Here is an 11,025-nt window from a genome sequence, read left to right as displayed (position 1 = left end):
AGAGTGCCCCGGTATCGTATCACCATCACTTTTATCTTTACCGCTTTTCTTAGTTCGATCCTTTTGGTAATATCTTGATCTAGTAGAATAAAGTTTTAGTATGATCTAGTTGTGAGTTTTGCTTTATGATCCTTCTATGTAATCGAGTCCGTGTGCTATATAATAAAGATTAGTGTTGAGTCAAGGGTTTGATTATTTTGCCATGATCTTGAGTGAATAAAAGAAAAGAGAAAGAAATAAAAAGAAACAAAGAGATCATATTGATCTTATGGAGAGTAATGAGCTCACATAGAAAAGGTATGATGAATAAAAGTTGTTGAGAGTTGACAAGCATAGTTTTGGTCATCGTTGCAATTAATAGGAAGTAATAAAGAAAGATAGGTCTTCACATATAAATATACTATCTTGGACATCTTTTATGATTGTGAGCACTCATTAAAATATGACATGCTAAAGAGTTGACGTTGGACAAGCAAGACAACATAATGGGTTATGTTTTCTTACATCTGAGATAAATTATATTGTCATGGATCCTCCAACATGTTGAGCTTGCCTTCCCCCTCATGCTAGCCAATTCATCGCACCAAGTAGAGATACTACTTGTGCTTCCAAATACTCTTAAACCAGTTTTTCCATGAGAGTCCACCATACCTACCTATGGATTGAGTAAGATCCTCCAAGTAAGTTGTCATCGGTGCAAGCAATAAAAATTGCTCTCTAAATATGTATGACTTATTAGTGTGGGAGAAAATAAGCTTTATACGATCGTGTGATATGGAAGAAATAAAAGTGACAGACTGCATAATAAAGGTCCGTATCACAAGTGGCAATATAAAGTGACATTCTTTCACATTAAGATTTTGTGCATCCAACCATTAAAGCGCATGACAACCTCTGCTTCCCTCTGCGAAGGGCCTATCTTTTACTTTTATCTCCTACCTTGCATAAGAGTCATGGTGATCTTCACCCTTCCTTTTTACATTTTATCCTTTGGCAAGCACAATATGTTGGAAAGATCCTGGTATATATGGCTAATTGGATGTGAGTTTTCATGAACTATTATTATTGACATTACCCTTGAGGTAAAACGTTGGGAGGCAAAACTATAAGCCCCTATATTTCTCTGTGTCCGATTAAAACTTCATACCCATAAGTATTGCGTGAGTGTCAGCAATTGTGAAAGACTATATGATAGTTGAGTATGTGGACTTGCTGAAAAGCTCTTATATTACCTAGCCGCCCTAACCAGACGTACAATTGTCACAGCAGTTGGAACTGGTCTACCAAATCATTGTCTTCACCAAGGTAACTAGTTCCATTTCTTCAACCCTTCCATTTCCTCATTTCTGTGTTGTGTGCTTGTTCATATATATTTGAAGACTTTGACTAAAGACTTTCTCTATTTCCTCAACTTCATTTCTTCAGTCTGTTTGTCTTCATTCTGTTTATCCTGTGTTTACGCTTTCTGTACTCTGTGCTTGTTTTCATTTCATCATGAAGACCATGCTCATGTTCTATTATGTCTACTTCTGAGTACTTATTCCGCTGCAAGTAGTTCTTCACTCAGGAATTTGCTCACTCGCAAATTCCTCAGTGAAGAATTTATAAAAGTCGCCTATTCACCCCCCTCTAGTCGATATAACACACTTTCACCTTTTCCATATTTTCCTTGCGATTGCTCAAACGCTTCCGCTTCGATCTCCTCCAATTCGTCCGCACAACCATGATCATCCACGCCCCCCTCCGTTTCGTTATAGTAGAATGGTTCAAAAGGGGCTTAATCAATGTCAACCGCGTTCGTGTCCAACAAGTTCATGAACTCGGTTGTTGCATTGTTCGAACCACCGCTATAGCGAACGATAACAAGTCACGCGCTATCGAGAATAATGGCGAAAAATGAAAGGGAATCGCCAAGACCGAAGATGCATACCTTCCGGCCATTTCGTCAAACACCTCACTCGTGGGGGGAGCGGCACCGTTGAACGGCATCGCCGGAGCACCTCCTTGCGGCGGGATGGAGCGAGAGGTTGAAGAAGGTGTCTTCTTTGAAGCCAGAACCTTCCTCCGCTTTACGCCCGCGACCTTGCCGACCTTCTCCGCCGCCGGCCGGGATCACGTTGCCACGTTGGCGCCCGAAGCGCGGGCCATCGCGGCGGGGGCGGCCCGATTCCCGCCCTGCACGACCACGTTGCCCTGCCGCTTGCGGGCAGGCGCGGCGTGGGCTTGGGCCACGGCGGCGGGGCCAACATGGCCGGTGACAAGATCCGCCCGAGGGGAAGGGGCATGCGTGACCTCGACGGTGACGGGGGACAGCATGGGGTCGTCCATGGCGGCGAGGGACGGCCGGGGAAGAGCAGTCGGAGCTTGCGGAGTGGGGGCAATGGTGGCGGAGGGTGCGGGGAGCGGGAAGGGCCGCACGGAAATGTCCCTCCCACCAAATCTCGCGCGGGATAGGGTTGAGCTCGGGTCGGCCTCCCAGCCCGTGAAGATAGAGGTTGGGAGGGGGAGATTTGCCGCGCCCCGCAAAAAAATTTGCGGGCCGTGGCGGGATGCGGGGTCTGCTCGTGCAGATTTTCTGGCCCCGACCCGCAATTTGGCGGTTATTTTGCGGGCCAGGGCGTTTTGCGGGGTCTGCTAGAGTTGCTCTAACAAAAGATATCACTTTTCGCAAAGACAATAATTTGCTAGAAAGGTTGTGGAGGGAGCATTTCGAGTGCTCCAATTTCGTATTGCGGTTTTCACAGACCCGCTAAACTATGGGATTTAGAGACATTGTCAGAGGTGATGACAAATTGTGTGATCATGTATAACATGATTGTGGAGGATGAGGGTGATGGAGTTCGCCATGGTTTTGATTTTCAAAATGCGAGCAGAATTTGATGACATCTCACGTTTTTATCCAAATGCATCATCAAATCCGACTAACTTACACTATTTTATTTCAAAACTTCATGTTTGAATTGTAATATTTTTATTTGAAGTATTGTCGCATTGAAATATTTATCTTTTAATTGCTTATTAAGAATTGTACTTCCCCTGTAAAGAAATATAAAAGCGTTTATATCAAATCTTACATTTCTTTACTTTACAGAGGGAGTACTATTTTCTTTGATTGTCTTGACTTTTGAGTAGCCTGGGTATATAGGAAAAAAAAGAATGATTTTCTGGTTACTATGGTTGGATGGGTCATCCCTATTCCTATCCACGGACATTTGGTGATGTCCGTTTCGACGTCAGATGTCCGTTTCAACGATCCTCGTCGGAGTTGTCCTAGATCATGCTGCTGGCCTTCCATCTCTCTATCCGGACACGGCCAGCTGAGAGATACATACAAAGAATGAAATATGACTGCTTTGGAACTCCATATTCTACCAAAGTAAACGTATATCTGCATGAATAGCCATCCACGAGAAATAACAAAAATACGAAACCAAGATTGGCCTAGCATGAACTGATAAACCCAAGACAGGCATAAGGTAACATCAGCCATCAGCAAGCGTTTTGGATTGGGTCACCCGTCGAACGACAAATGATTGATCAGGCAACCAAATGAAACTGAATGTTGCACACAAGAATACACAATACATCACAAAGGGTCGTAATCACTTGAGCCAGAGGAAACGCAAGAACTAGATTATTGTTTTCTACTGTACTTGCTGTAAATACGACCAATGCACCTAACAAAGCTATGCGCGGCACAGGGAGCATCTTCTGTCCATGCATTAGCATATGAACTAAGGCAACATAGAGGAGCATCTTCTGTCCATGATGGTGCTGCTGCCTGCGGCCAAAGGCATACGGGTTACTTTGATCTTCTCTAAAAGTTATTGCTGGTCAAAACATAATTAAGAAGCAAGGCAGACCACAGGGGTCACTTCACTTGCATGTACACTTTAGTACAGGCCATCATGCTCTTAAGGTTTCATCCGATTCCAAAAACTCGCACAGTTGACACTCAGAAAACAAAGTGACGACAGTAGAACATAGCTTCCCCTCAACTTATAATGCATGACAGCGCGCTCCTGCCCATTGTTGCAAAAAATGAAATAAAATAAAAAGTGGATATGGTAAAGCTACTAGCATCAAGCGTAGTTCATCCATAATGGAGTATTATATTGGCATTGCCAACTTGTCATTACTACGATGGAACAAAGCAAAAATTTCACACAGAAGCACTAATTAAACACAAGCCGTCCGAATTTTGCCACTAGCATTCCATCAGCATATGAATAAACTAGGAAATATTCAGGATTCAAGGTGAGCACCTCAACTCGACAGACAGCAGCCTGCACATTGACATCATATAGTATCTTGTGCTTGCTGAAATTAGAGTCTGTTTTTGTTGAAATTGGCAATACAAGATATAAAGACCGAAATTTGTTGCAGTAGATTGTACAATTCAGCCTACTATTTAATGTGAAACAAAGGAAATATACAGCTCTAATTATAGTCATCATCAGATTGCCTGCTTACATGTATTGTACTTATTAAACTTCCAGTTGAGACTTAAGCAACTTTTATGTTCCATGTTCTATATGGAAACAGGAATCTAATGCATAAGATAAACTTGTGTAAACCTAGCTAAGGGATGGCGTGAAAATTGAATTGGAAAAAAAATCAGGATTCAACTGGAAATTTGAATCTACAATGAAGTTGCAGCACATAATCTGATAAATGTTTATATATGTAACAAAGCGTGCTTATAGTTCTGTGAATCTGATCTCAAAGATAACTCTTTCCTTGTGAATTGGTTTCAGAGGAAATTCGACCTGAATCTGGTCAACAACATCTGAGTGCTGATTAACTGATGTTTCTGCATCCACATGATTTGGACCACTGATACTGAATCTTAATAAGTATACTCACTTAAACTTGTTGTAATGTGGAAACACCATAAAAGCGGTGAGCTGAATAAACCAGGAAAGCAACAGCAGGCTCTCTTGATACTGCACAAACAACTTTTGTGCAACAAAATTAATTAGCATTAGAAGACCTAGGAAATACAAAGCAGTGGATGCTATACAATAAAATTATGAAGCCACAGGTATGGGAAAGATATGTGGAGTATAATGTTATCAACAAAGTGGTTCACAATGTAACTAAATTGGAGCAGTATTAGGTTTCTACCAACAATGTTGCACTACTAAGAAATTAGCAGTCGACTGCGAAGTAGCAAATCCGCTAAAAATTAACATATAAACAAACACGAAAGTAATGCTATGCTTCCTGACAGGTGTGTGTCCCACATAATGCATTCATTCATGTGTGATTATATCAGCACATACAAACATACGCACTCAACCTTCCTACCTACAAACTCATCCTCCTTCTGGGCCTAAGATACGCCAAACCTTTCTTCAGGCCTGGCATAGCAACCTGCTGCTGCGGCTTGCCCCTCTTCTCCCTCCCCTTCACTCTGCATGCCGCCTCAGCTTGCTCCTGCCTCAGCTTCTCCATCTCCTCTTCCATGGCCATCTTCTCCTCATTATGCCACCTCCTGCGGTCAAGGAAGGAAGTGTCACCCTCCTTCACAGAGAAGAACATGGGCCCCAGCTCTACCAGCCACTGCGGGTCAACTGCACTGACACACTGCATATAGTCCTTGGTTGTCAGGACAAGCTCGTGGTAGACGATGTAGTCAGGGGTGTAGCCGAGACCGTAGAGGGCACTGCTGGGATGCAGGTGGCACGGCACCCCATTACGGCAGTTGACGTACTCTCCAACACCCTTCAACCTTGCAGAGTTCTGGAAGTACGCTGAGCAGATGGCCTTCCTCACCACGTCCCATTCCCTATGGCATGATGTCTGCGGGATCTTCAGGGTGTTCAGTATGTCCACCAATTGAGATCTCACTTCCCGACCCTTTTGTAGACCCTTGAAATGGAGGAAGTGAGCATTGCACCAGTCTACGCTATATTCGTTCGACTTCCAGAGCAGGTATACATTGAGGAGTGTTAGATGGTCAGACTCCGGTACAAAAAACTTCTCCCTTGCAGCGTCACTCTCCTCTTCTCGATCTTTTGGGCGGAAGAATACTGATGGCACTGAGAGCATGGATACAATCGTCAGTACTTCATCAACGCACCCCAGCTCCTTACCCATGAGAAGCATCTTTGCCAGGGTTGGGTCCAATGGGAACTCCACCATCTTCCAGCCTAGATTTGTAAGGCCACCGGCATTGTTCAAGGCACCCAACAGCCAGAGCTGGTACATGGAGTTGAGGATATTCTCCTGGGGAGGTGGGTCCATGAAGTCAAAATGAAGCAAATTTTCGACTTCGAGGGATTTCAGTAAGAGAACCACGTTCGCAAGGTTGGTCCTTTGGATCTCTGGCACGGGGTTAGGGAGCATCTCATCCTGGTAAGCGGATTCCGTGAACAGCCTGTAGCATGTGCCGGGGCCAGTTCTTCCTGCACGCCCTGCGCGCTGGTCTGCGGCTGCTCGACTACATGGAAAAACCTGAAGAGCGTCCATGCCCATCCGTGGATTGTATACCTTCATCTTTCCATACCCAGTATCGATGACATACAAGATACCATCTACTGTCAGGGATGTCTCAGCGATGTTGGTAGCAACAATGCATTTGCGAGTGCCCTCTCCTGCCTTCTGAAAGATCTTGGCCTGCAAGTCAGCAGGCAACTGCGAATAGACGGGCAAGATTGAGAGCTTGCCTACAACCTTGGTGGATGATGATATTAGCTGTTTCATGCGCTCAGCAAACGCATAGCAAGCAGTCTCGATTTCTTCCTGCCCAGTCATGAATATGAGAATGTCGCCAGGGCCACTCGTTATGTGGATTGTGATGGCCTGCTTCACTGCCGCTTCCACATAATCTTCACATGGTGTTTTGCTGTACAAGATATTAACTGGAAATGTCCTTCCAGGTATGTGAAATACAGGTGCACCACCAAAGAATTTTGAGAATTTGTCTGCATTTAGTGTTGCAGATGTGACAATTAGCTTAAAATCCCGTCGCCGTGCAGCAACCTTCTTCAATATACCAAACAATACATCGGTGTCCACTGATCTCTCGTGTGCTTCATCCATGATGATAACCTGATATTTGTCCAGGTCAGCATCCTTCAAGGTTTCACGGAGAAGCACTCCATCTGTATGTACTTTATTTTTGTGTTACGACACGTGACATCCTCGAATCGAATAGCATATCCAACTTCTTCTCCAAGCACGGTTTCCATTTCGTCACTGACACGCCGAGCAACACTCATGGCAGCCACACGTCTTGGCTGAGTGCAGCCAACAAGGCCAGTTCTGGTATATCCATCCTCATGCAGATACTGAGTCAGCTGGGTAGTCTTCCCAGAACCAGTTTCACCAACGACCACAACCACTTGATTTTCCCGCACAACTCCGAGCAGGCCATCCCTGACAGTGTATATGGGAAGGTATTGCCTCTGTTGAGAAAGAGATTTCGATTTTGCAAAATCACTGACTGCCTCTGCCTTTTCCTTCAAGTGTTGTGAAAATTTCAGCTTCTCTTTGAAGTCAACATCACCTTGGTCACCAACAAGCGCACTGTCAGCATCAGCCTGCTGGGCTGTTCTCTCAACACCCAAAATATTTCCTAGCTTAGATCCAGCATGCTCCCAGAAGCGTTGCCTTGACTTGTTCATACTCTGCTTTTCACGAATTTCCCTAACCAAAAGAGAACCTTTGCGCGCAATGATAGCCATATCAGATGTCGGGTCCTTGAGTGGCATCACAGGCTCTGCTTGCGTTGTGAACACTACTCGTCCATCAAGGAATGGGGGTTTCGTGTCATGAACAAGTAGTATCACCTTACGCTCCTCCTCATCGTCGAACTCCATCTGCACCTCTGTTCTTCTAACAGCTCCTGATCTGAACAACTGCCTGTCCTCCCACCGAGCATTCTCAGCGGTTACCTCTGAGCAAGAGTCATCAGGCTTCCATCTTGGCGAGTCATCTTCTTGAGCAATTTTGCCTTCTTATTCTGAAAGGAAGCATCATCTCCAAGATAATCACCGACATTGAATATACTGCTATGTTCTTCACAACCATACCATGTGCGGTCAGCATTGTAATCCATCTCCTGCATCATCTCCTCGGTGACCTTAAATTTTCCATCGGCTGTTGGGGGCCTTGTACCAGCTTCGGTGTCATTGCGCGAAGAAGAAGGCACTTTTGAGGAGCCAGAAGGGCGTACAGGCGCAGAAGGCAAAGAATACACATTGTCCCACGGGGATGGTGCCGGATGTTGCCGTTGGGATGCAGGTGGATCATCACGGTACTCCCGACGAGGTGTAGCTTCCCATTCCCATCGGCGGCGGCAATCGGTTCTCGCGATTTCTCCTGATCTATGCTCGGCCGCCACTTGTTCCTTGTGGGGACGAGGCCTGAATGCGTCGCTGCCTTGTGATTCTCGTTTCCTCTTTGCGAGGACGTCCAAACCTAGAACGGAGCTTCTTGGCCGCCGCGGCAAGATCGGACCACCCTGCATCGCGCCCAAGTGAGGGATTCGAGATTGTTCGTTCTCGGCAGCAAAAAGAAAAGGAAACGGAAGGGATGAATTCAAGCAAGCTAGGGCTTCCTTATCCTTAACAACGAAGGAAGCCAAATGCGTCCGGAACGACTGATGGGAGGAGGGGGACGACGAGGAGTTGCTCCGGCCGGCGGACGCGGGCGAAACGGCTCCGGCGGCGACGGGTTTGGGGAGCTGGGACGGATCGGGTGAATTTGGCTGGGGTTGGAGGTGAGTCAACTTAGTATATTGGTCAGTTTTGCTAAAGCATATCTAGAGGTGTCATAAATATTGCACATCTAAGTCATATGTCATTGATCTTATATTAAGATTCGTTAAAGAGCCTTTTGTTCGGGCCAACAGAAGGGGCCCTGGTCTATCAATTGAGGGAGCGAAAAACAGGCTTTGCTCCCCCTTTTTTAAATGAAGAAAGAAAGAAGGGTCAAAGTTTAGACCGCTCACAGTAGTTCTACCCATAGAAAAGATCATGAAAAAGGTGATCAAAATGGTACCAACATCCATTTACGATCCCGAGTTTCCAGACACATAGCACTTCCGCTCAGGTGGAGGCTGCCACTCGGCCCTCAGACGGATCAGAGAAGAGTGGGGAACCTCTTGTTGGTTTTTGAAATTCGACATCAGGAAGTGTTTTCACACCATCGACCGACATCGATTCATCTCAATATTGAAGGAAGAGATCGACGATTCCAAGTTCTTTTACCCCACCCAGAAAAAGTTTTCCGCCAGACGACTCGTAGGGGGTGAGAAGGGCCCTAACTCCATCCCAAATAGTGTACTAATATCGGCCCTACCAGGCAATATCTACCTACACAAGCTCGATCGAGATAGGGAGGATCCGGCAGAAGCACGAAATTCCTCTTGTAGTGAAAATAAGATCGGTTCTATTAAGAATAGGTCGTCGTATTGGTGACCAAGAAAAGTATGGAAAAGAAGCAAGCTTCAACGCTCCCCAAGACAACAGAGACCTCATAGTGGGGAGGGTAAAGAGCATCCAACGCAAAGCGACCTTTCATTCCCTTGTTTCGTCGTGGCACCCCCCCTCCCACAAGCACCCCCAGGCGAAGGGGAGACCAGAAAACGCCTTTCGTTTCCCCCCTTCAGCGGCCCTAGCCGCCTTCCTTAACAAGCCCTTGAGCCTTCTTTGCGCCGCCTTCCTCATAGAAGCCGCTGGGTTGACCCTGAAGGCCAAATTCAATGGTAGAGAAGGCTTTAATAAGAATTTGGCCATGAGAGACCTTCTTAAGTATTGCAAAAGAAGGGGCCTGCTGATAGAGCTGGGCGGGGAGGCGATGTTGGGGAACGTTGCAGAAAACAAAAAATTTCCTACGGTTTCACCAAGATCCATCTAGGAGTTCATCTAGCAACGAGTGATCGGATTGCATCTACATACCTTTGTAGATCACGCGCGGAAGCGTTCAAAAAAATGGGGATGAGGAAGGCGTACTCGACGTGATCCAAATCACCGGAGATCCTAGCGCCGAACGGACGGCACCTCCGCGTTCAACACACGTACGGTCAGCGTAACGTCTCCTTCTTCTTGATCCAGCAAGGGGGAAGGAGAGGTTGAGGAAGATGGCTCCAGCAGCAGCACGACGGCGTGGTGTTTATGGAGCTGCAGTACTGCGGCAGGGCTTCGCTAAGCACTATGGAGGAGGAGGATGTGTTGGAGAGGGAGAGGGAGGCACCAAAGATGTGGTATGAGAGGCCCTCCTTCCCCCACTATATATAGGGAGTCCAAGGGGGGGGGCGCCGGCCCTAGGAGATCCAATCTCCTAGGGGGCGGCGGCCAAGGGAGGAATCCCTCCCCCCCAAGGCACCTAGGGGGTGCCTTCCCCCTTTGGGACTCTTCCCTTCTTGAACCCTAGGCGCATGGGCCTCTTGGGGCTGGTGCCATTGGCCCATGTAGGCCAAGGCGCACCCCCTACAGCCCATGTGGCCCCCCGGGGCAGGTGGCCCCACCCGGTGGACCCCCGGGACCCTTCCGGTGGTCCCGGTACAATACCGGTGACCCCGAAACTTGTCCCGATACCCGAAATAGCACTTCCTATATATAATTCTTTACCTCCGGACCATTCCGGAACTCCTCGTGACGTCCGGGATCTCATCCGGGACTCCGAACAACATTCGGGTTACTGCATATACATATCCCTACAACCCTAGCGTCACCGAACCTTAAGTGTGTTGACCCTACGGGTTCAGGAGACATGTAGACATGACCGAGACGACTCTCCGGTCAATAACCAACAGCGGGATCTGGATACCCATGTTGGCTCCCACATGCTCCTCGATGATCTCATCGGATGAACCACGATGTCGAGGATTCAAGCAACCCCGTATACAATTCCCTTTGTCAATCGGTATGTTACTTGCCCGAGATTCGATCGTCGGTATCCCAATACCTCGTTCAATCTCGTTACCGGCAAGTCACTTTACTCGTACCGTAATGCATGATCCCGTGACCAGACACTTGGTCACTTTGAGCTCATTATGATGATGCATTACCGAGT

General features: G+C 46.8%; 1 protein-coding gene across 1 annotated transcript; it reads right to left on the bottom strand.

Moving 5' to 3' along the window:
* Nucleotides 1-3,533: 3,533 nt before the first annotated feature.
* LOC125544526 (pre-mRNA-splicing factor ATP-dependent RNA helicase DEAH7-like) lies at nt 3,534-8,208 on the bottom strand. The gene is given in 5 exon segments (XM_048708249.1): nt 3,534-7,115; nt 7,118-7,903; nt 7,906-7,950; nt 7,953-7,969; nt 8,090-8,208. Coding segments are annotated over 5 exon segments (2,772 nt in total). The 3' UTR covers nt 3,534-5,310.
* Between the last annotated feature and the right edge of the window lie 2,817 nt (nt 8,209-11,025).

Source organism: Triticum urartu, chromosome 3, assembly GCF_003073215.2.
Source record: "Triticum urartu cultivar G1812 chromosome 3, Tu2.1, whole genome shotgun sequence".
In the NCBI taxonomy this organism is placed as follows: Eukaryota; Viridiplantae; Streptophyta; class Magnoliopsida; order Poales; family Poaceae; genus Triticum; species Triticum urartu.
The sequence above is the reverse complement of the archived record's forward strand: the minus strand, read 5'-3'. Positions and strand labels throughout refer to the sequence as shown.